Source organism: Taudactylus pleione, unplaced genomic scaffold, assembly GCF_031769625.1.
Source record: "Taudactylus pleione unplaced genomic scaffold, aTauple2 ptg000147l, whole genome shotgun sequence".
NCBI lineage: Eukaryota > Metazoa > Chordata > Amphibia > Anura > Myobatrachidae > Taudactylus > Taudactylus pleione.
Window position 1 is genome coordinate 3536049 of NW_028284549.1, and position 26452 is coordinate 3562500.

The following is a 26452-nucleotide window of genomic DNA, read 5'->3' on the forward strand; positions in this document are numbered from 1 at the left end:
GGGCTTTCTGGCTTTCTGGACAGCCCTACAGGGCTTCTCAGGGCTGCAACCAATGCAGCCCCGAGAAGCTGGTGTTATGCGCATGCGCCGGTCCTGGCCATATTCATTGAGCAGGCACCTGGACACAGGCAAGCAGCAGCAGCAGCCACCCTCAGGTAAGAGGGCAGGAGCCGCTGCTGATTAACATAGAATCTCGTCATTTAGTCCCGCCCCCCAACGACGGACGGCGGATATCAGTTAAATTTCTCCCCATTCTGCCCACTTCACTAGGATGTGGGCGGGATTCGGGAAAAGTGCCTACACTTCCGGGGGTGCATGGAGCTACCCAAAAAATCGGGAGCCTCCCACGACTTCCGGGATTGTAGGCAAGTATGTCCTAATGACAGCCTAAACCTAACCCAAATTACAGCCTAGCTCTAACCCCAACTTCACCCTAACCTAACCCAACCATAGCCTAGCCCTAACCACAACCTCACGCTAACCTAACCATAGCCTAACCCTAACCACAACCTCACCCTAACCTAACCATAGCCTAACCCTAACCACAACCTCATGCTAACCTAACCATAGCCTAACCACAACCTCACCCTAACCTAACCATAGCCTAACCCTAACCGCAACCTCACCCTAACCCAACCATAGCCTAACCCTAACCGCAATCTCACCCTAACCCTAACGGCAGCCTACCCCTAAACCTAACCCAAATTACAGCCTAGCTCTAACCCTAACCGCAACCTCACAATAACCTAACCATAGCCTAACCGCAACCTCACCTTATCCTTAAACCTAACCCAAACTACAACCTAACCTTAACCTGTATAGTTGATATACCATCTTCTAGTACAATAAAGACATAACGCTGCCTTTAAGCTAAATAATTGGTTTAAATGACAAGAGAAAATAAATACCAGGTCAGTGCAAGTAAGTTCTATAAATCTGTTACACAAATAAATTTAAGAAAGAACGTATGTAACAAGTTCAGGCAATCAGATCACTGCAGCTGATAATATTGATAATTGTGGGATGTTTATCATAAAATACTACAAATTAATGGAAATGATATAAACACGTAAGAAACAGTTGGACAAAGGTACATATCGGGCTTGCTACAGATGCGGACGCAAAAGCCATCGCAGCTGCAATCTCTCACGGATTCGCAAAATATGCTAATGATTCACTCTCCGTCCAGTGCTTAGAGCTGCCCACTGAAAGCATCTCACGTCTGCCGCTCACGTACAAATCCGGAGACATCAAGCGCATATCACGCGGCCATCAGCCCTCTTAGCAATCTAAGCTGTCGTAGGCATATCGGGGTCTCCAGACACGCACATCGCTCTCCTGCTATAAGCAAGGACGCAGTGGCTAATTTATATATGCCCAGAAAACAGTGTTTAAAAGGTCAGACACGCCTGCGTTTTTCTAACCCCCCCCGTTACACCCCTTAAACGCTGACCACCTGTCACTCACTTTGCAAACAAATCCTCTGTGTGAGTGTAATCGTAATTCAATCGCTGTGCGTGTGCAGTGAGGCTTACCAACAATCGCTCAGACTACGTAAATGTCGGCAATGCGTCCACATACGAATCAGACCCATTGTTAGGAGCTGAATATGCCCTTAAGACAGGGGTGCTTTAAGAGATGGTGAGCCCATGTGGAACCCTACTCCAGCTCCACAAACATGCATCCCAAGCAGTGGGCGCCCCCATATCTGTCACCGGGGGTTCCATCTTTGCAGCACTGCAAAAAACGGTGAATGTGCAGAATATAACAATAGCTCAGACCCGGTGCTCGATTTTTTGCTGTCTTCTGTGCTGAATCCATCATTCTGAAGACATTGCAGGAAAGACAGCGCCACCGGCAGCAAGTATAAGGGTGGGGGGCTCGCCATACGGGAACAGTGGATAATATGTCCTGGTTGCCCTTGACCCATGCGTCTGTATGCACCACACACCCTGCACCCATTATAGATACAGATGTGTCCACATACATCTAGCCTCCTTGCGCACTAAACAGCCCTGCTAGCTGCACCATGTCGTGACACGGTAGCACCAAGCGACTTTTCGTGCCTTCAAATGCGTCTTATTTGCATAACGATGTGAACAATTAGCACAAGCGACTGCGGGAGTAACTGCATGTGAAACGCTACTTTACAGTGTCAGCGGCTGTAACAATGTAACGTAGCATTTCACATGCACACAGAATAAGACGCATTTGAAGGTAAAAAGTCCCACGAAAAGATGATCGCCGCTACCGAGTCACACGGAGATCCCGCGTTACGTGTGGCGCGACTTGTAGCAGACGGAGGATAGATGTATGTTGATACATATGCATGCCACTATGCTAATAGCAGGTTCTCACAATAAGATGAATATCTGATGTTGCCCTCCTGTCCAGTGGCGTAAGTTCATCTCAGACGCCTGGAGGCAAGTTCAAATTTGGTGCCCCCTAATTTTGGAATGAGGTTGCTGTCCTCCTTTCGTACATACTAAAAATACCACTGACTAAATCTCCCTGGTCTTTTCTCCTTGGCTGTCCACTCGAGGGCCTCAACCCACATGCTGATAAGCTTTCTTCACATATCCTAAACGCAGCTCGTTGCTTAGGTGCAAAGCATTGGAAAGATATCAACCCTCCTCCTCGTCAACAACTCATTAATAAAATTTAGCATGTGGCGGCCATGGAGAAAATCTCAGCGTATCTCCATAACACCTCCCATAAGTTTCTTATAGTTTGGGGTGACTGGTTTCTTTACAATAACACCACACCACATGGATCCCTACCCTCAGGCTTTTCGAACCTACTACTTTAATGATCATAGTTCACCTATTATCTGTTCAAGTCTGGACTCGGTCTCCTCTTTAACTTCCATGTCCCTCCCAATATATTTTTCCCCTTCTTTCTCTTTTTTCCTTCTCTTTCTTTTTCCTCTCTTTACCCCCTACGTAGTCCTGCTTTCCATGTATATTTTTCCAATATTTTGTATTGCTCTATATGATCTATTCTACTTAGATTGGACTGTTGATATATGTGCTAACATGATATCATATTGTTTTGTCGATCTGAATATTTCATATACCTCTTTATTGGATTATGTATAGTTGTATTATTTTACTTCTGTAAAATCTACAAATAAATCTGTTAAAAAAAAAAATTTGGTTCCCCCCCGGGTCACAGCCGCTGACACTGTAATGTAGCAATCCACATGCAGACAGGCTATAGATAGATGAAGGCAGCAGCTGATGGTCTGACGTGGAGCTCTCCACTAGTGTATGGTGGCTTCTCAGGTGCCGGGAAGGGGTGCCATGTAATGGGCAGCCGTGACGGTACATTCTGGGTACATACATAGTAACAGCCCTAAGTGGGGTGAATATGTTGTGGACAAAGGAGGAGGTGCCCCTTCAGGGCTGGAGCCCGGCGGCAAGCACCTCCATTGTCTCCCATAGTTCTGCCCCTGATCCTGTCTGACTAGAAGGAGCGATGCCCCAAAAGCGGAATCCGTTTATCTGTAAACACTCAACAAATAGGCCCCAGTCGCTTATTTATTTTATAGTTTTGCTAATTAAAACCTATGTAGAAGTCACGTCCTCCCGCTTAGAATAATGCAACACCATGGCCATGTATCGTCTCCAATGCCTGCGTCTAAATATTGCTGAGTTGTGCCCCACAGGCTGTCACATAACAAGCTAACATTACTCATTCATCGCTCGCCCAGAATACGCAACCTTACAGTTATCCCTTCCCAGCCTCTCTTGCTATAGAGAAACACATACTTAAATGTAATTTTCTCTATGTCCACCGCTCCATGATCGCCTGCATTCTATGTCACTGAGCAGGGGTAAAACTTCCCTTCAAAGGATTTTTAATACAATCTACTTAAACAAATAGCCAAATGCAACAGTTACCGAATGCACTGCAGTAGGTCTGGTCTGCCTTTATCGTGCAGAAACTAATGAAGGAGACAGACGTACCCACGTAGTATTAAGAAAACAAGGTTCAGCAGGATTGTAGCTAGCAAGGAAGACCATGTTGGCCGCTATGTACGTATCCAAAGCCCACATATATACACGTTGAAAAAGAATTAATAATTTTTATCGCAACCACTAAATTATTGCAGTGAAACAAAGGGGGAGCAATTGTTTGAAGAGGGCAGGTGTAGAAGTTACCCAAAGCAACCAAACGATTCCAGGAGGTATATTTACTAAAGTGAGAGTTTTTAGAAGTGGAGATGTTGCCCATGGCAACCAATCAGATTCTACTTAACACTTAACTAGCACCCTCTAGAAGATAATAGCTAGAATCTGATTGGTTGCTATGGGCAACATCTCCACTTCTAAAAACTCTCACTTTAGTAAATATACCCCCTAGCTGTCGTTTTATAGGATGTACATATGTTATGGATAATGTCTGAAATGTGGCATCAGTGATATAGATCACATCAAATTGTATTCTAATGCTTGGTGATCTGGCTAATTGTCTGCATGACGCCACTTTAGGGAACACATGTCATAGTGTCATGAGTGTTTCCCAAAGGATAGTGTTTAAAAAAATCTCCATTAAATAACTTGACCCACATGCTCACTCAATGATCCAAGTTAGGATTAACTAGCCAATCACAATGGTCTTCTCACAATGGGCAATTGTGATTGGCTGGCAGTATAGCGAGTCCCATAGAATACCGGCCTTTGGTCATTTTGCATTATTTCATCTTAAGTAGAGGATGGTCTCTTGTGGCGATATTTCTATTGGTTTCTAGTTTAGATTGTAAGATCGGCACGTGCGCAGTACAGATCCTGCGCATGCGACGAATGACAACCATCGAAGTCGAAGTTGTATGAAAACCATTGGGTTTCTGTACAACTCGGAAACAAGCCTTACAACAGCTTAACACGTGTTTTGAATATATATTATATAAGGGTTGGGCACCAGTCAATAAGTATCCTAAACCTAACCCCCCCCCCCCCCCCCCGCAGGCTAACACTAACCCTCCCCCTATTGCCTAACCCTAACCCCAATACTTATCTACTTACCGTCGGCATCCAGACAGCCAGGATATAAACTACATCACTTTTGAACAACAGTTTTGCAGAATGATTACCTCAATTAAACTTTATTTTAAACTTGGGTTTTTCCCTAACTCTTTTGTTAAGTGGACAGGAGTCTGAAGCTGGTCCAGCCGACCAAATGTTCACTGATCATAACTTTAATCATTCACAGCGTTAAATGGCTGAAAAATAGCCTGGACCATCTGTCCGATCCATCCCACCATTGTTAAGCCGACTCCAGCGAATGGAGACCCGATGATCATGCAGTGTATAGAGGTGCTCCGATGATTGTACGATCACCCCTCCTCTCCTCTGTGTCTGCCGGCCGGCTGCACTATAGTGCAGTCTATGGCCAGTTTTAAGGACCCCATTATATTATAGTGATACCACTAGGGAACTGAAATTGCCAGCAGCACAATAAATGCATATCATGTTAATGATAATTTTTTATATTTATAATATCTATTTAAAATCATTCTTTTTTTGTTTATTATTTGGTAGATTCAAAGTCAAACAGGCCTCAAAAGTTTTGGCTAAACCTGCAGAAATAAAGCAGATATTGTATTTGTGATTGGGCCAGAAATCAATCAGACACTTGATTGGTGAACACCACCCTATCCCTTGGCACTAGGACCCGCACATGAACCAATCATGTAAGATACTGCAGTTTTCTGTTTATAGCCTGGGGGCGGTCCCACCAACCAGATGGCCATTAGGCTGCGGATTCCCGCGCAAGACCTCTCTGCCTTAGCAGTTCAGCTCAGGAGCAGATTCCCTAGACAGCAGAATGTTAATCATTTCTAAGTATCCAATAGTTTCTGGATAATGCCAATAATATTTAATTTAGTGCTTGGCTTACAGGAATCAGTGCAGCTCAAGCATACAAAGAGTATATCAACATTAACACACATCTAGTTAGCTGATCTATCAGAGTGGATTTCTACCAATTCATCAGTGGCGCTGTAAACTAAAGGAAGTGAGGGTAATGGAAAGACTCAATCACTGGGGCTCATATATCAACGAGTTTTATCATACGCAACGAGTTTTAAAACTCGTTACGTATGATTATGGTGCTCCAGCCAATCAGCTCCCAACTGTCACCTGTTTGAAAAGTGACAGTTGGCAGCTGATTGGATGGAGCGCCATTTATCATACGCAACAAGTTTCAAAACTCGTTGCATATTATAAAACTCGTTGATAAATGGGCCCCAGTGTATGATACAATCAGAATTATTGTAACTACTGAGGACAGCACAGACCACAGTCACATCCCCCACTACACCCTGTTTTACCTAAAGGCAGATCTCCTGACCGGAACGTGAGCGGGACTGCTTTCTCCTGTTCACCTCTCAGGACGGCTACAGCGTCAGCAGTTACTACTTGGACTATTCGCGCAGATACCTCCTCTGCCGTAGCGTCAAATGGGGCAAAACAAGACAAGCAAACAATACAGACATTGTTAATATGGGAGGGCAGGGAATTTGCAGAACTCATATTCATCATGGCTAGTACCGTACTAGGAGAGAAGTCACTAATCTGATGATTTGTCTGGGGATAGGATCACTAACCAGGATAAATCATTAACACATGTGGGTTCTAATAGAGGGTGTATATGTCTCTATTCCATCGCAGCCAGGTGTAATGTATCATTCTGAACAGCCGTCATCAAAAGACTTTATTAACATGTTGTGAAATATTAGCCGTATTTTTAATTTATTTGATTTTTTTTTTTTAAACACATTGAATGCTGTTCTATACAGATGAGGTGCTGTGCAGCTTATATAATGGTGTTAAAGTGTTATTAGAATTTATTCCATCCCTGTAAAAAATAATAGCATGCTTTTAATGCAGAGTGTCATGAGCTATATTTGGGCATTGATTTATAAAACAAAATATTGGCACCATTTGTAATCTAGCAACATTTACCAACATTCCAGTTGAACAGAAGCGCAATAATTGAAGTAAGGATTTCTTGTGTAACGATCAGAAAAATTTGTTTTATCGTGATACATTTTGTGGACGAAAATGTATTTTGGTTGCTAATAATTGAGAGGAATGAGAAATCTTATGGTTGTTAGTAAATTGGACATACCTGTGAAAAGACACATACTGTATAGACATTAAGGGGTCTATTTACTAAGCAGTGTTAGGAGACAGAGTAAAAAGTGATAAGGTGCCAGCCAATCAGCTCCCAACTGTCATTTTTCAAACACAGCCTGTGAGATGACAGTTGGGAGCTGATTGGCTGGCACCTTATCTGACTCTGTCTCCTAACACTGCTTAGTAAATAGACCCCTAAGAGGTGAGGAAGTCCCTGGCTTTATCTGATTGATAACAAAGAAGCTGGGGGACTCTACAGTGGCAGCAGTACCTGACCAAACAGGCTGTCCCAGGCCCAATACGGGAACAAGGTTGGTGTTAATAAGAGTCGGAATGACGTACAGGGGTATCCCTGAATCCCCCACATCTACTGCCTGAGGGTTCCACCCCTACTGCCTTAGGGTCCCACAACCTCCTCTTGTATCAGGTTCTAGACTGTGCACTTGAATTGTAGATTGTTACTCTATTAGAAGGCCAGTTACTGTGCCTGGCAAAGCGGAAAAATGAATGAACATGGGTGCTTGGTTCGCTTCTATAGAAACTACACCAAGATTAACCCTCCTGCCAATTACGTATGGCCTCGGATGATAAAGTATTGAACTCGCTGCGAGGGATACTTAAGTAAGTATTGAACTCGCAAGGGGCGGAAACGTGACACCGAAGCAATTCATCATTGCTCCAGTGAGGGCACAGCTGCTCCGAAAAAGCAGTTGTCCCCGTGGTTAGTATCGTTACTTACCTGCTTCCCGTCGTCCCGGCTATGCATGCGTGACCTCGAAACACGCATGGGCAAAGCCGCCAAGGAGGTAGTAAGGAGGCGGCGGAGGGATTCGATCGGATCCCTCTTCGCATCCCCGGAACTCCTTCCCAGAGGAAGGAGCAGGGAACCGAGAACAAGCGCTGTCTGAAATGGCGCTTGTTCCCGAAAGCAAACGCTGAAAACTTTCAGTTTTAGGAGTGTGCTGAATATCAGGGGGTCATATCGGAGCCCTGATGATGAATAGCCCGGTAACCTAAATATACGGAAACTAGTATTTCCGCATGGTTACACGGTCATTCATTGTATGATGAATAGGCCCCATTATGTTTTCTGATATGAAAATAACATTTAAAATATAGAACATAGTTGTAAAAATAATGATAATTTAAAAAAGTAACTAACAAGTGGTAATAATTATTTAGATAATGGAACTTTTTTTACAATGTCATGTATTTGACCTAATGCGAACTTCATTAAGTTTTAGACACTGGCCGTCAGTCCTGGGGTCCCCTATCCCATGTACAGTGCATTAATGTGGTATATATACTGTAGACAGGATCACCATGTGCTTAATTATTACACATATGTTACATTATAATGCATTCCCAGGGCTATGGTGTATTTATTACTGTGAATAATCTGGTAGATCATACTGCATCATTATTTACTATATATATATATATATATATATAAATATATATATATATATATATATATATATTATATATTTATTTATATAAGGGCCCAGACCATGCATTATAGTATCCATATTGTCTGCAGGCTATGTCCTCTCTAATGGTTGGCCACACCCCTTGTTGTAGCTGGCCACACCCATTTGCAGAGCTGGCCACACCCCTTAAGCATGGACCCCAGTCCGACACTGGTGTTAATGCAAGGTGATCCTAGGTGTATGTCTAGGGCACAAAAGTTTAGGAGTAGCCTAAGACACTGAATGAGTGGCATAATCCTATCCTGGACATAAGCATCATGTGGTCCCTAAAACACATCCTGGAATGGTATAGCCCCTTTATTCAGATACCATGCCCCCAGCAGCTGCTAGTGCTGTGATGTGACCAGTGTTACTGCCCCACAAAGTATTGACAAAAATAAAGAACCAACAAATTTTTATTAGAATAAATGTGGAGTAATACATGAATGTCAAATTGAAGTTATATTAATAAATAAAATGCCATCGTTTTTAGAATACTATTTTAACAACCTCTCGCTTATGCTGGCCATACACGCTGCAATTATCGGGACGATCCGCCCGATATCGGCGGATCGCCGCGATAATTGTAGCGTGGGGGGGGGCGACCGAGGGTTAAATATTGCTCGGTCGGGCATGCTGGATTGTCGAGCATGCCCGTCCAATGCGATATTTACCCAGTAACGGTCGGCCGCATCGGGCAGTGTATGCCCAGCGCGGCCGACAGACAGACATTTCCTGTGTTCCTTCCTACGGAAGGAACAGGGAAATGTCTCCTCCCCCGGGGGCGGAGCGCAGATGTCGGGCTATACATTGAGATTTCTCTCACAGTGTATGCCGCGGACATCTGTGGCTGGCAGCCGGCCAGATAAAATGTCTGTCGGTCTGACAGACATTTTATCTTGCCGTGTATGCCCAGCATTACCATGAGAAAACATCTTCTTTTCAACAAACTATTTTACTTACAGTGCTGTGTATAATGTTGTCACCAGTAACTGACTAACACCCTTATTGCCTTTAATATTTTGTTACTGTTGTTTTACACAGTATCTGTTTAGAGGGTATATTTACTAAATCTTCTAAAACAGACAAGTGGTGGTGTTGCCCATGTCAACCAATCAGATTCTGTGTATCATTTTATAGAATGCAAGAGATATGATAGCTAGAATCCGATTAGTTGCTATGGGCAACAATACCACTTGTCTGTTTTAGGAGCTTTAGTAAATCTACCCCCTTGTGGGTCGTGATCTCAACGGGAAGTCTGTGATGGGGGAAGGCTCGCTGGTTCAGCCGGAGAAACAGTAAGACTGCCCATGAATAGGGAGCAAGTGGAATATTTGGAGACTGGCATAGTAGGGTTTATGAGCGTGAGGAGGAATCACTGCGGTTGGTATCACCCAGTGCACCTACTCACCCTGACACCCCTGTCTGTGTAGTTCGGAGCGCGTACTCACGGAAGGGGGCGTGCCGCCATGCCCACGAATCCAGCCCCTAGTTGTATTACATTTTGGGGGGCGTGACCACACACCACGCCCTGTTCTAGTCACACTGGGTGCTTGCCCATGGCTTCTGGAGTTGCTGGGCAGCCCACAGCCTCTTTGGATACAGCGTGGATGACGCGCACCGGTGCTTGGTGACAACATCCTTGGGGGAGCCACCAAAAGTGTAGAGCAGCTCTGCTATTTGGGTGTCACCCGGTGAGGCCCACCACACACCCCTTAGTGACGTCACTGGGAGTGTGGAGGTAACCCCAGCACACTTAGGGCCTGGTTATAAGTCAGATGTTCTGAGTCAGACTGTCGATGTTATGTATTTATTAAAAGAACTGGAAGACAACTGAGAAATATGAAATATTGAATATAATTTAAGAAAAAAAGAAAAGAAAAAGAAGGAAGAATAAATAAATAATAAAATAAAAATGACTGTATTTATATCCAGTAGTTTGAGTTGATTTATCACAGCCAGGGTTGTGATTAAGAGGAGGGGGCTTAATGGTTGCCCACGAGAATGGTGGAAATCTATGGTTACATTGTGAGTAAGAGCATGTTGTTATCTATTTAGCATTTAATGTTTTTCTACTGCGCTTCCCTTCTTTAGGTAATGTTTTTAGACTTTAATGTTTTTTTTACTGAGTTTCTCTATTTTTAGAATGCTGTTATCTTTTTAGCCTTCGACAGGTGTGTCCTCATTCACCTAGCCTCTAATTGCCTCAAATTGCGTCAAAAATCCCCGCTTGGCACGCCACAAAATAATTTGACTAAGCCGCGCCATGTGCCCTGCAGCTCAGTATTTGTACTGAATTTGCGTCCTTTTTGGCCTGCTAATGAGATAAAAGCACAGAGTATGTGTACCCTGTACACTACTAGTGGATATGCATGCTGTAGCAGAGGGAAAAATACATTAATCTGGGACAAAAGGCAAAAGACCGGGGGCAATATGACTGATCCGCGCCATGCGTCACACCACGCAATGTCACGGAATTTACACTTCTACAATTGTGAGAAGAGTACAAATTCTATTCTCCCCGGTACACTACAATGCTGTTTGTATGCGGCCGCAGTGCGGCAAAGATACTAATGCGCGAAAACCCGTAAGAAACTCACCGTGGCACTGGCACGGCATCCAAGTTGTGCCATACTTCTTGCAACATAAAGTACAAAAATGCTGGGTGAATAATGGCACATCTGTATATTTGTTATTATGCTTATCTTAATTTTAAAAGGTATGCCAGAATGATATGATATTTTTAAGTATTCCATTTAAACAATAATAAAAGATGAAGAAGGAGGAGATTTATCAAACCTCGGAGAGAGAAAAAGTGGAGAGAGATAAAGTACCAGCCAACCAGCCTCTTGAAAAATGACAGTTAGGAGCTGATTGGTTGGTAATTTATCTCTCTCCACTTTATCTCTCTCTAAAGGCACACATCCACTAGACGACAGGCAAAAGACTGCACGATTATGACACTGTAATCGTGTAGTCGTTTGTCAGTCTGTGATGAGCCTGCACTGTACGAGCAGTCGTTCAGTGTAGGCACAATCAATCAACATATTTGTCCGATGATAGATGTCTAAACGACCAGCGGGAGCGCGCATCGCTGGTCGATTTAGACATTTTTTTTAACAATTTTCAAACGATTTTTGAACGATTGAACGATATCGTTATCGTTCAATCGCTCAATTTAATCGTCTAGTGGATGTGTGCCTTAAGGTTTGATATACCTCCCCCAGAGTGCTGAGTGCTTTATGACAAACTAACAAACACACTGTACGATTTTAGAATAAAATAAAGTGCAAATTTAACATCCACGGATTTTTCTAACAAAGTTTATATTGCATCATGGTATATTTTTTTCTTTTACGTTATTCTGTAATTATTATTATTGATAAATAATCACCGCGTTCACAAAAAAAAAGATGGTTGGCCTTACATACAGTACATACAAAAACACAAACAAGGTGTTATCAACGGACTATGAAAACTCATCTATACCGCACTGGAAGTTGTTAAAAAAAAACATATAATTTAATGACATACACAATGTACTATAATAGGAGTTTTATTCTACTGCTCCTAACACTTTAATGTCACCCTCGATAACCATTACTTGGCCTGTTTGAAAACAAAAGTGAGTCTAATGACCTGTTTAGTGGTATCACTGGTGCCAAGAGTCCCCCAACCCAAGAATTAAGGTCCAACAAATTGATGGCAAATTACATTTCTTGTTACTAGTTTGTGTTTTTAATGTTCTACACTACACTGGCACTGAGAAAGAACATTTACCCCGCTCAGGCAGCAGCAAAGGTGCCTTACAGAACTGTGTGTCACAGGAATAAGGGGGTCATTCAGACCCGGTCGTTAGCGCCGATGCGCTCGGACCGGGTCGATGGCCCCCCACAGAGCATGCGCACGACGGCGCCGGCGCGCGCATGCGTTAGACCCGCTACGACCGACAGCGCCGGTCGTAGCGGGTCTCGATCCAAAGGGGGCGAGCTGTCGATGTTGATTGACAGCTCGCCCCGTATGGAAGGCGGGCCGGGGGGGTGGCAGCCCAAACGGGGGCGTTCCCATGGGAACGCCTACCGTTTGGGGGCACACTAGTGATGTCAGTGGAGAGCTTCCGGCTCAGACAGAGCCGAAAGCTCTCCGGGGCTTACGACAAGGTAGACCCTACCCTAGGGTCTCGTCGTAAGCCCCGATGGTCGCGATGGTCTTGACCATCGCGACCATCACCTTAGGCGGTCGTAAGGCTGTGGGTGTTAACCCACAGCCTTACCACCGCAAAGGAGGACGTCTTGAAAATTCAAGACGTCCTCCCCTCATTCAGACCGACCGCACGCTCTGTGCGACCGGCTCTGAATGAGGTCCTAAGACCCTACGCTTTGTGATTGGCTTTTATGTCAGGTTTTTAGCCCAAGTGTAATGGTCAGCAGATGTCAGATTTAAACACTTTATAGAAATACTTATATTTTTAATTCAGTGATTAACAGGATTCAGACCTTGTGTAAGTGTGCGTGAGGCTCCGATGAGTGTACAGATGCAGGCAGAGTTATAAACCTACAGATGTAAGGGGATGAGTGTACAGATGCAGGCAGAGTTATAAACCTAGAGATCTAAGGGGATGAGTGTACAGATGCAGGCAGAGTTATAAACCTAGAGATGTAAGGGGATGAGTGTACAGATGCAGGCAGAGTTATACACCTAGAGATATAAGGGGATGAGTGTACAGATGCAGGCAGAGTTATACACCTAGAGAATAAGGGGATGAGTGTACAGATGCAGGCAGAGTTATACACCTAGAGATGTAAGGGGGTGAGTGTACAGATGCAGGCAGAGATATACACCTAGAGATGTAAGGGGGTGAGTGTACAGATGCAGGCAGAGATATACACCTAGAGCTGTAAGGGGGTGAGTGTACAGATGCAGGCAGAGTTATACAGCTAGAGATGTAAGGGGGTGAAGGCACAGATGCAGGCAGAGGTAACATACAACCCTTCCTTACTGATATGTGGGTCATATGGAAGACTAACAGGGCTATCACAATATTATGATGTGGCAGAAACCCATAGCTGCCGCCTGCTGAAACATACAGTAAGTACACAAGTGAAGTGAATTTGTTAGGTTCACCCTGTGCTACTCCCAGTACAGTGTATCATTATTATATAACCAGCAATGTACAATAGGGAATATGCAGCTTTATGAAACTGCACAAATTCTAACACTGGCTAAAAGTAAGTAAGCTGCCCCCTGGAGACTTCCTCAAGAGCGACTCTGCTGCTTATCTTCAGCCTTGATGCTTATTTCAAACGACAAGAGAAAGGATCGCCGCAGCGGAAATTGTATTTTTATTATTAATGATGCTGAAAAAGGGACAGACACTTCTGAACTAATGGACGTCCCCTATAAATAGCAGAGCCAGACGCTCCAACTTACCCTTCAAGGCTTCATACAGAGCTTCCTCGAACTGTACTTTCCTAAGGGTTCACTCAAAGTTCAAGGAACAGGAAGGGTACAGACAGCGAGAGGACGCGTAGATTGCCAAAATGAGCGCTGCCTGCGCGTTTGTGTTTGTTTGCCTGTTTGTGTCCACCTCATTCTATCACGTTTCATTACTTCCAACTGGGCACCACTTTTTGCAATGAGTTTAGCCTCATCAGATGAGAAGTCCCTCAGTGTACAGTCTGGTCATTAAATAAACAGTTGTCGCTAGGGCAACTGTAGCCACAGTTTGTTGCGTTTAATGGAGAATATGTATAAAGTTTTATTTTCCTGACTTAAAAGTTCCAAAAAACTTTAATAAAAAATAAAATCTTTAACAGGCTTGAAAATGACTTATGGCAGAACGGTCTCATTCCAATGTCACAAATATTATCCAGTGGAGAACCAGCAACCAATCACTTCTGTGTGGAAGCTAAATTTAATCGGATGGTTTACAAGGCCACTGATTGTGTTCTGTAAACATAGGACCTAATTCAGACCCGGTCGCTAAGTTGTGCTCGCTCGCTCTGAGCGATTTTCGCCCGTCTGCACGTTCGGATAATTTGCAGTGTGCGTGCGCAAGCCTGTATTTGCAATGTGATTTTGGTTGCTCGTAAGCCACTATCAGGTCGCTGCTTTGAGTGACAGATTGCGCCGTTTGTGGGTGGTAACAGGGGAAGGTGCTTGTAAACGAGGGAGTGGTGTTGCAGACGCAGGCGTGTCAGGAGACCAAAACGCTGTTTAAAGGGCATGCATAATTAGCAAAATAGCATCATTGTACATGTCACCGGATGTATTTCAGCCAGCGCTGATCGCTGTGCTTGCGGCGGGTTAAGGCAACCTCAAGGGCTGCGAGCAGCTCCGATGGCTCTCGATGGTCCCGATTAATCCTACATTTCCCGGAGATGACGTGTGTTGCAACGCATTTTGCCATAGCTCGCTAAAACATAGTGGGCGTCCTTACGCAACGCAGTGCGAGCACTTCATTTAAATATCTGGCCCCTTTTTGCCAGCGAGCAGCCGCAACTTCAGGTCTGAATGAGCACCATAGTCCCCCTGCCACTCTTGTATATAAAACTTCCCATGGCTAACAAATATAGCTTCTAAATTTATATATGGAAATTGCCCCCCTGTTGGTGAAACATAATTGTACCAAGATTATAAGCGAATAGTGTGTCCTTGTAAAAGCATCAGTTTGCAGGCCATTTTTATAGCGAAAGGAAAACAAAGCTGGCGCACACTCCTATATTTTGTGGTGAGATTCCGGGGGAGGTGTATCAAATCTTCTAAAAAAGTAGGGATGGCCATTGACCACCAATGATTTCAAAACATCGATGGTCGCCAGCCGATATTAAATAGTTTTACCATTGAAGGCGGAGAACCAGATGGTTTCCCGCCATTAATGGTAGCCGTAGGCCAAATGTATTTTGTCCCCCCCCAACTCCCCATACACAGTGCTGCCCTGTGTGCAAGAGCCGGAGCTGGGGGTGGTGAAAGGCTGCTGACTGAAAGCTGAGCATCTCAAGTCAGCTATAGAGCGAGGTGAGCCATCGGCATCCCAGCACACTGCATATGTGTGATACACAGTGTGTCAGGGACTCACTGTATAGCTGACTGACAGGCTCAGCTTACACCACCCCCAGCTCTGGCTCTTACACACAGTGGGCCTCATTCAGAGGCGGTCGGAGGATGCAAGCGGTCGCTCAGAAACTGGGCGGCCGCTTGCATCCTGACCGCCTGCCTCCGTTTCGGTCGTTAGGCTGTGGGTTTACACCCACAGCTCTAACGACCGCTAGGGTGATGGTCGAGAGGGTCAGAGACCATCGCGACCATCGGGGCTTAAGACGAGACCCTAGGGTAGGGTCTCACTTATCGTAAGCCCCGGAGGCCCCACTGACATCACTAGTGATGTCAGTGGGGCCTCCCCCAAACGTTAGGCATTCCCATGGGAACGCCTCCGTTTGGGCTGCCACCCCCCCGGCCCGCCTTCCAAACGGGGCGAGCTGTCAATCAACATCGACAGCTCGCCCCCTTTGGAAGAGACCCGCTACGACCGGCGCTGTCGGCCGTAGCGGGTCTCACGCATGCGCACGAAGGAGCCGGCTCCCTCGTGCGCATGCGCACTTGACAAACAACGAGGCGGCCGTGCGGTCGTAGACCATACGGCCGCCTCTGAATGAAGGCCAGTGTGCCGGGAATCGGGATGCCGATCGAGACTCCTCCCCCGGCCCTGTGTCATAAATTAAATAAAGCCGCCAGGCCGCCGCGCATGCGCAATGGAAACTGCCGTCTGCATGGGCAGTCTCTTCTGAGCATATCTTCGATAGTCTAAACCATCGATGGTATACAACCACACAGAGTTACTATCAATGGTTCATGCCATAATCGCCATCAATGGCAACTGTGCCGATGCCCTACCCTACTAAAGAGGACACGTTATGGTGTTGCCCATAGCAACCAATCAGATTGGAGCTATCATTTTATAGACTGTACTAGATAAATGATAGCCGGAAGCTGATTGGTTGCTATGGGCGACACCTCCACCTGTCCTCGGTAGAAGGTTTGAGATATCTGCCCTCTCTGTCTGTGACAATATGCCTGCGGCAGTGGTTGGGACGAGGTGTCAGAGAGAGAGAAAGATTAATATATCACATTTGACGGAACGTGGATATTCAGCTCCTGTCTCCTTGCAGATAATTCTCTTTCCTCTCTGCAGCATTGATCAACACAGTTTGTTCCCTTGTTCTTGTACGCAAACAAAATGAAAATAAATGGAATTTAATTTAAGCTATGAGCATAGCGAAGGCATTACAGGAGCGTGGAATAATTACCCTCGCGGCCAATGTAGAAGGCCAGTTGCTCAGAATGCTGCTGCCTGTGGAGGACGGTTTCTACCACCGAACCTCGTCATTTAAATCAACTTTCAATCCAGTGAAATAAATTGCAGAGTTCAATTATAGTTAGCATATTAAAAACTGTGGGCCTGATTCAGTGGGTCGATTTTCCCCCACTGCGCATGCGCCGCCTCCGGCGTGCACATGCGCGAGCCCCAGCGAGCGACAGCAGCTCAGTCGCTCCGGGACTCACTACAAGACGGGGCGGTTGTTGATGTTGATTGACAGCTTGCCGCCGTTTTGTAGGCGGGAAGGGGGGCTGGCTGCACAAACGCAGGCGTTCCCTTAGTAACGCCTGCCGTTTGTGGGCGGCCCTACTGACATCACTTGTGATGTCAGTAGTGGACTTCCTGCTCTATTATAACAGGAAGTCCACTCGGGCTTGCGGGAGCCGAGACCCTACAGCAGGGTCTCGCCGCAAGCCCGATAATCGCGACCATTGCCAGGCCACTCGCACAAGCTGTGGGTGGTCACCCACAGCTTGTGCGAGTGGCCTGGAGGCCGGAAAAAAAACAAAAAAAGAACGCCCTGATTCAGAGCGAGCGCCTCTGAATCAGGCCCTGTGTCTTCATTATACTGAGATTACATTTCACAAACGTATGTCACTTTTTCTGAGCTGGTTGTGAGATATGATGCGGACGACAGGTGGGTATTTCCTTCAACAACACTGCTGTAATGCCAGGAGGGTACAGCTGTTATAGCACTCTGTATTGGGAGACGCAATCTGGAACACATACTGTCTCAGTTCTCAGTGGCGGATGTTACCCGGGGGCTGCAGGATTTATCAGATCTTGGAGAGAGATAAAGTGGAGAAGTTGTTCATAGCAACCAGTCACCTTCACACTGTCATTTATCTATCACATCTTGTCAAATGTCAGAAGCTGATTGGTTTCCCTGCGGGGTTGGGTATGGGATCCCAGTGGTTGGGATGCCGGCGGTCAGAATACCGACCCAAACAGGCAAGTATGCTCACCCTAACCCCTAACCCTCCGCCTAACCCACCTTTCCTGCAGCCTAACCCTGACCCTCTCCCCCTGTAGCCTAACCCAAACCTTACCACCTCCTCAGCCTAACGCTAACCCTCGCCTCCGCAGCCTAACCCTAACCCCCCTCCTGCAGCCTAACCCTAACATCCCCCACCGCAGCCTAACCCTCCACCCGCAGCCTAACCCTCCCCCCCGCAGCCTAACCCTAACCCCCCCTGCAGCCTAACCTTCCCCCCCGCAGCCTAACCCTCCCCCCGCAGCCTAATCCTATCCCTCCCCCCCGCAGCCTAACCCTAACCCCCCCTGCAGCCTAACCTAACCTCCCCCCCCGCAGTCTAACCCTAACCCTCACCCCACGCAGCCTAACCCTGACCTCCCCCTGTAACCTAACCTAACCTCCCCTCTCCCCTTGCAGCCTATCCCTAAACCTAACACTCCCCCTAACCCTAATACCATCTGGATACCGGCGATGAGGATTCTGGCGCCGGGATTCCGACTACCGACGGTATTCTGGTGTCGGTATTCTGAGCGCCGGCATCCCGACCACCGTGATAGTAACTACATCCCGCCACAGGCAACTTCTCCACTTCATCTCTTTCCAAGGGGCAGATGTATCAAACCCTGGAGAGAGATAAAGTACTAACATCTTCTGTTATTATTCAAACACACGGTACTAAGCCTTGGAGAGAGATATAGTGGGGAGAGATAAACTACCAACCAATCAGCTCCTAACTGTCATGTTACAGGCTGTGTTTTAATATCACAGTTAGGAGCTGATTGGTTGGTACTTTATCTCTCTCCATTTTCTCTCTCTCTCCAAGGCTTAGTACATCTCCCCCACGGATGTGCAGTCAGGAAGCCGACGGTCGAAATGCTGACTGCCAGCTTCCCGGCTGTACAATCCTGACAAGGGACTAATGATAGGCGTCAAAATGACGACGCCCATCATCCCTACGCTGGGAGCCCGTGCCCGGCATGCAGAACGAAGGTAAGCCGGGCGCGGACAGCTGCGGGGGAGAAGGGTTAGGTTAGGGGCTCCCGGGGGTCTTAGGGTTAGGCACCCCCCCCGGGAGGGTTAGGGTCAGGCTAGCGGAAGTTGGGTTAGGGTTAGGCACCCCCGGGGGAGGTTAGGGTTAGGCACATAGGTTCGGCTGTCATTCATACTGATCCCCTCCCCCACAGCCTGTAAATGGTAGTTAGATGCTGATTGGTTGGTACTTTAAGTTTTTACCCTTAAATAGCTACTAATAGCTATCTCATGAGACAAACTTCAAATCAGTTAAAAGAGAGAAAACCGAAGAGCATAAATACCAAATACTGACCTGATTTGAATTTTTTTTTTATAGCCAGGAACAAACATTCTTCTTGGGTAATGAAAACACAAATTCTCAGTTGAAAGTAACGGTATAATTATCACTGGAGAAGTACAGTCAAAACACGACTTTCTTCTGCTGGCAGGGTGTAAAATACTCCATGGCAACTGCAGCTAATTGTTTCCAAGCTGGCAGATGCCCAAATAGCGGCCCCCCCACGTGCTCCATCAGTTACATTAAATCGCATTAAAATTGGGCCTGTCAGAGCTACACTCTAAAGACAAGAAAATACACTATATTATATATATATATTGTGTGTGTGTTATATATATATATTTATATATATGTGTTTGCGTTATATATTTATTTTTATTTTTTTTTATATCGATTTTTTGTGATTGAACTGATGGTTTGAACTGTACTGTTTTATGTGTTTTGTGCTGTAGATACACACCACTGACCTCCCTTCTGCTAATGCCTCTGCCATCGGATGCGTTCACTGGGACCCCTCCAGGTGGACTGCAAGCGCGGAGAGGCCGCTGGCAGGTGGTACCGGGTATTATGTGATATATTGTGGGTAAGTGTACAGCTGTCTGTATAGTGTGTCCTGACGAAAGGGCGGACGCCCTGAAACATTGACGTGTAAATACACTTGGATTTTGCGTCTATGGATAGTGCCCTGTGCTTTCTTTGGAAATTTGCATGTGTACAATACAATGGCACCAGGGTCAGATGTACCACAATTACTGAGTGACGGCAGATTTGGGAATATATATAACATGAGGTTCACAGAACCCCATATTTTGGTTTTACATTTCTCCTTTTACTGTTATACTTCTTCTTCCTTTTAAAAGCAGTAAGGATGACTTAGTATAATAAACTGACATTTTATAAAGCCTGCTTCTGGTTGGGGGATCATGAGACGACCCATACCAATTAATCTCCGAGATAGGGGAAATACACCCTGCTGGTAAGACAGCTCACTGGTGTTCAGCTTGCCGGGCTTCAGGGGAAAACGCGCTTCAGCTATCACATGGGAACAATTAAGTTGAGAAAATGATACATGCGGCAACTTCAGTAATTTATCATAAGTGTGACAGGGGAGAGTGGATGAGGCATTATGAATGCTATGCTTACTAGTTGGAAAATTGCCTTGTGACACCACCGTTAGGCAGAAGGGAAGAGTGTGCACACACACACACACACACACACACACACAGAGGGGAGGAAAGTGTTAGAAGTAGAGCTGAGCGTATAGACTCATTGAAATTATGGGGTCTATGGGCCTGATTCAGAGCCGGACGCTCTGACCAGAGCGCTCGCTCTGAATCAGGGCCCTCCTCCATGAAAATGGAGCGGCCTCCTGGCCGCTCGTTTAGCTCTGGGTGACCACCCACAGCATATGCGAGCGGCCCTGCGGTAGGGTCTCCCTGCCACAAGCCCTGGAGTGATTTTGGCTCTATCAGAGCCAAAATCACTCCCACTGACATCACTAGTGATGTCAGTGGGGCCGGCTTCAGACGGTAGGCGTTCCCATGGGAACGCCTCCATCTGGCAGGCACGCCCACCAAAAGGGGCGTGCTGTCAATCAACATCGACAGCACGCCCCCTTTGGTGCGAGACCCGGAGCAATGGAAAGCCCGTCGCTCCCCGGGTCTCGCGCATGCGCACGACGGAGCTCCCTCCGTCGTGCGCATGCGCAGTGGGGAGCATCGACCCGCTTGCGAGCGTACTGCTGCTCGCGAGCGGGTCTGAATGACCCCCTATGTTCTAAGCCTTGGGGCTCTATTTAATAACATTATTTTTACTAAAATAAAGTGAAAAAGGGTGTTTTCACACCCTTTTCACATTATTTTAGTATCACCTATAGTTATTACAGGGCAATTGGAGTAGAATTCGTAAAATTCTACTCCAACCCCTAAGTATCACTTATTTTTAGTAAAGCAGATCGCATTTCCCATAATTGTAATGGGAAATGTGATCCGACCAAAGTTACTAAAAATAAATAGTACAAAAATACCGGGGGAAACTCTGTGATAATAACGCCACCTGGAGGTGGCGTTATCCGGGGTCACCCCCGGTTACCGGGCTCCTACTCTTACCTGACTCCATGGACCGGTGGTCGGGGCTCCGGTGATGTTCTCCCTCTGGTCAGCTGGTCGCCCATGGTGCACTGCGGCCCGGTCATCAGGTGATCGGGTCCCAGTGCAGTATGGGATATCAGCTGACCGGAGGCATGGGAGACATCACCGGAGCACCGATGACTGCAGGTAAGTGCTATTAAGGGAGGGGGGATCGCGGGGGGGTTCTACGATAGCGGGGCTTAACAACGGGGGCGGGGCTTAGTGCTGGGGGGGTAGTAGCGGCGGCCGGTCGGCGCATGCGCGGGCACTTTGTCACAGTATTTTTTGCGAAAATACCGTGACTAGTGTGCGGGGGGGATTCACAGGGACAGAGCTTTATCGCAAGCTCTGTCCCTGTAAGGGATTTGTAGTAAATCCCTGTGATATTGCCTGAATTCGCAATGCGAATTCAGTCGATAATTTCACACTACAATCTGCATTCAATATGCGGATTGTAGTAAATAGAGCCCTTGGAGAGAGATAAAGTGGATTGGGATAAAGTACCAACCAAGCAGCTCCTAACTGTCACTTTACAGGCTGTGGGGGTCTATGTACTAAGCCTTGGATGGAGATAAAGTTCCAGCCAACCAGCTCCTAACTGTCATTTTTCAAACACAAACTGTGATATGGCAGTTAGGAGCTGATTGTATCTCCATTCACTTTATCTCCATACCAGACTTAGTAAATAGACCCCAAGATATCTTCCTCTTCAGACTTTTAAACGTGAAAGTGATATGACAGGTATGGTTAAAGCATAAACAACCAATAATATAAATCATTTTCTTTTGGGTGGTGATAGGTGCAATCGATTACACTCATGGACAAATTTGTTGGTACCCTTCTATGAAAAACGGAACCTATATTATTCTATTTTATAAAAGTAACTGACAGCCACCATTGTTTATTCCATATTTAGTAGAAATCAGACTTTGCATTTGATTTTTGAATTTACAGAATATTTTAAATAATAAAACAAATGACCATGGCATGGCTTGAAATGACGGGACCTTTAACCGAATATTCTAATGCACAACCTTTAGAGGTAATCAGGCTGATGTGACTTGCCAAAAGCTCCAGTTATGGGACATTCTCCCAGCGGCATTGTCAATATGAATTTAAGCAAAGTCCAGTCTGACTTTTTATGTTTTTTTGTTTTTCAAAAAAAAAATAGTCTCCATGGAAGTCTTCTTCCATGGAGACTACTGTTTCTCAAAATGCGTCAGAGGGTGCCATCAGACACTAACGTACCTTGGGATTCAGCTCGTATCCCTTTGGAAGTTTTCTTTGGCTCTTTATCAACCATTCTGACTGTCAGTATAATCTAAGGTCGATTTCCCTCTTGCTACCGCATCGACAGACGTTGGCTACAGTCCCATGGACTTTACATTTTTTAATAATATTTGCAACTGTATCACAGTGTTTCAGGTGGGTTCAAACTGAGAGATCCCAGATGGGTGGATTACCAGAAATGATAACATAAACATACACACAGGAACATCAACTTTCTCCTTTACTTTCTCTGGACCATGTTCCCGATGCACACGATGATAGGAAACAGCAGTGTGACTACATTTCTCCATTAAAATAGGCTGAAAGACTGATTAGAAGATGGAAGACGTGTGTCATGATAATTAAAGAAACATCACTATAATCCAATTATTTATTATATTTTCTAATCTGAGGGGTACTAACAAATCTGTCCAGGCTATTTTAGAGAATCTTTGGAAAATAAGCTATAATTTAATTTACCTCTTTTCACACTTTCTTTGCTTTATACTATGACATAGCAAAGGCTTGCAGGTATACATAAGACAATAGTTATTCATTTTATCACTTTTCAGGAGGAATGAAGCATTGTTTGTAATGAGCGGTACCAACAATTTGTCAACGTTGGCATATAACAAAATCAGGGGATAAAAGGTAGATAGATTCTATTTTATCATGGATTGTGGACGGATATTATGTGCAGTTTAGTCACCTGTATATCATTCACATACATACCACAGTGGGCAAAGGTTAATTCTACACAATTCTATTTCATTTAACCTGCTAGATTCTATTTGCGATATATGAAATTGCTACACCAAAACAACCGTGTCACTCAAATGGGATGTAGGGCCTGATTCAGACCTGGTCGCAAGCGCTGAGCGCTCGCAACCGGGTCGATGGTGGCCCAGAGTGCATGTGCACGACGGAGCCGGCTCCGTCGTGCGCATGTGCGAGACCCAGATAGCGACGGGCACTCCGTCGCTCCGGGTCTCGCAACAAAGGGGGCGAGCTGTCGAATGTTGAGTGACAGCACGCCCCCTTTGGTGGGCGGGCCGGGGGGAGGGCTGCCCAAACTGAGGCGTTCCCATGAGAACGCCTGTCATTTGGGGGCGGCCCCACTGACATCACAAGTGATGTCAGTGGAGAGCTTGCGGCTCTGTTAGAGCCGAAAGCTCTCTAGGGCTTGCGGCCACGAAACCCTACCACAAGGGTCTCGTCGCAAGCCCGATGGTCGCGATAGTCTTGACCATCGCGACCATCAACCTGGCCGCTAGCTTAGGGTTAGGCTAGGGGAAGGAGGGGTTAGGTACAGGCATCGACACGGGGGGTTAGGGTTAGGCACCCCCCCAGGAGGGTTATGTTTAGGGTGCAGGGGTTAGGTTTAGGCACCCCTGGGGAAAAGTTAGGGTTAGGCACTAGGGGGGACACCCCTAAGGGAGTGTTAGGGTTAGGAGGGGGGGTGGGGAGGGCTAGGATACTTACAACCGAGTGTCGGGATCTCCTACTGTCGGCCTTCCACTGTTGGGATTTGAACCGGCGGCTGCTGAGCTGTCGGTATTTCAATCCCATTCCACTCAAACACCCCAGTAGCAGTAGTTCTAATATTTGTAATCTGTTTTCTAATGATGACACCACATTGTCTTATAAATGCCTCTTTTCATTTAAGTAAATGTCACAATATTTATGATAAAAAAAATGTAGTAAAATGCATTCTGATACAAAAGAGTTTCTTGATGATTGCCTCTTTCAAATAAATATTGCAGTAGAAATGATTAGAGTATGTCACTATACACATGACTTACTGCATGCATCAGGTACCTAGCTAATGGGAGAAAAAACTGTGAAATGTAAAACACAAATGAAGTGTAAATGTAAGCAGTAAGAGCTGAATAACGATACTGGCAAACACCCTCCTCATCACATTAGTCACGCTAGAGAGAAAGATGGTTCTAGGGACTCAGAAAATTAACTATACAGCCACTTCAAGACAAGAAATGCTTGTTTAACTATCATACTAAATAATTAATTAGAATTTAAGAATATGCCCAAAGTAACCAATCAGCGCCTAGCTGTCATTTATGTAGTACATTCTATAAAATGGTAGCTAATATCTGATTGGCTGCTGTAGGAGCACCTCTACTTGCCCTCTTTGGAAGGTTCTCATAGTATCACCCACATAATTTTGTAAGACTTGGATCTGGTAATATATAAATATATATATATATATATATATATATATATATATATATATAAAAATATAAATATATATATACAATATATATATATATATATATATATATATATATTTATTATGATGGCACATTTTTGTGAATTGACATTTTATTTTTAATCTATGCATGGTTAAGTACACATTAATGCAAGGGCCTATTAAAAAGAAATGATTTTATAAATGAAAAAACTAAATTTTTTCGCAGTTAGGACTGTTAGGATGCCCTGAGGACTGAGGGCCTGATTCTGACCCGCTCGCGAGCGCTGTACGCTCGCAAGCGGGTCGATGGTGCCTAAGTGCTCATGCGCACGACGGAGGGAGCTACATAGTGCGCATGCGCGAGACCCAGCAAGCGACGGGGAATCCATCGCTCGGGGTCTCGCACCAAAGGGGGCGTGCTGTCGATGGTGAGTGACAGCACGCCCCCTTTGGTGGGCATGTCGGGGGCTTGGCTGCCAGACGGAGGCGTTCCCATGGGAACGCCTACCGTCTGAAGCCGGCCCCACTGACATCAGTAGTGATGTCAGTGGGAGTGATTTTGGCTCTGATAGAGCCAAAATCACTCCTGGGCTTGCGGTCACCGAGACCCTACCGCAGGGTCTCGTCGCAAGCCCGATGGTCGCGATGGTCTTGACCATCGCGACCATCATCATGGACGCTCGCTATAGCTGTGGGTGGTAACCCACAGCTATGCGAGCGTCCATGAGGCCGCTCCAAGTTGAGGTAGGCCCTGAGTTTGGAATACAGTAACACTGACCTTAATCCATAGGCATTCCAGGTGCTCTTTAATATAACTGCTTACTACCCCAGCACAGACAAGGTTATTGCATGGCACAGCCGCCAAGCCCACTGCGCACCGCGTCTGTGTGTCCCATCACTCCATGCCGGCTAGAGAAGGGAGCAGCGCTGGCTGGAGGGTTGTCATGACAACAGCAATGGGAAGCAGCTGGTTTTGGGCTTGTAACCAACTACTTCATATAAATAATGATCTCCCTGACATACAGTAGCAGCTATTATCCTCTAATAAACACATCCATAGCTCACCGTAAACATTGTGCTGTATGACAGGCCAATATCTCCCTTCTCCTGTATCACACAATCTATTCAATGCTTCATTACTTTATCTATAAAGAAACAACTGCTGTGTGCCCAAGTGTATATGATTAATAAGAATAAACATAGTAACAGAATATTTTTTTACCACAAATAATTCTCAAATAAAATGTACCATTTAAGTTATGGCAAATAACATACACCAATAAATGCACTTATACAGGTCCTATGTATAAAAGTTCCACGAGCTGCTGGGCTAGGTTATGGTTAGAATTAGGAACAACACACCACTAATACAGTTTTATGACATTAGCCACAACCTACAACTAAAATCTCAACATTTGTCGACATTGTTAGCAAGTTGGCAATCATTTATGGTTCCTTAAAAAAAAAATGTATCTATATATCTCATACTGTATCTATCTATCTATCTATCTATCTATCTATCTATCTATCTATCTATCTATCTATCTATCTATCTTATATCTATCTCTCTAT

The 26452-nt window shown here is 45.4% G+C and overlaps 1 protein-coding gene across 4 annotated transcripts in view; it reads right to left on the minus strand.

The window, feature by feature from the left end:
- Nucleotides 1-26452, minus strand: part of MAP2 (microtubule associated protein 2) — a 284389-nt gene that overhangs the window by 66954 nt on the left and 190983 nt on the right. Inside the window, exon 6 of one of the 4 annotated variants that reach the window (XM_088474116.1) lies at nucleotides 6335-6448. The exons of the other annotated variants lie outside the window; for them this stretch is intronic. Coding sequence (XP_088330242.1) covers nucleotides 6335-6448 — 114 coding nt within the window. The remainder of the gene's footprint in view (nucleotides 1-6334; nucleotides 6449-26452) is intronic. 4 annotated transcript variants of the gene reach the window in all.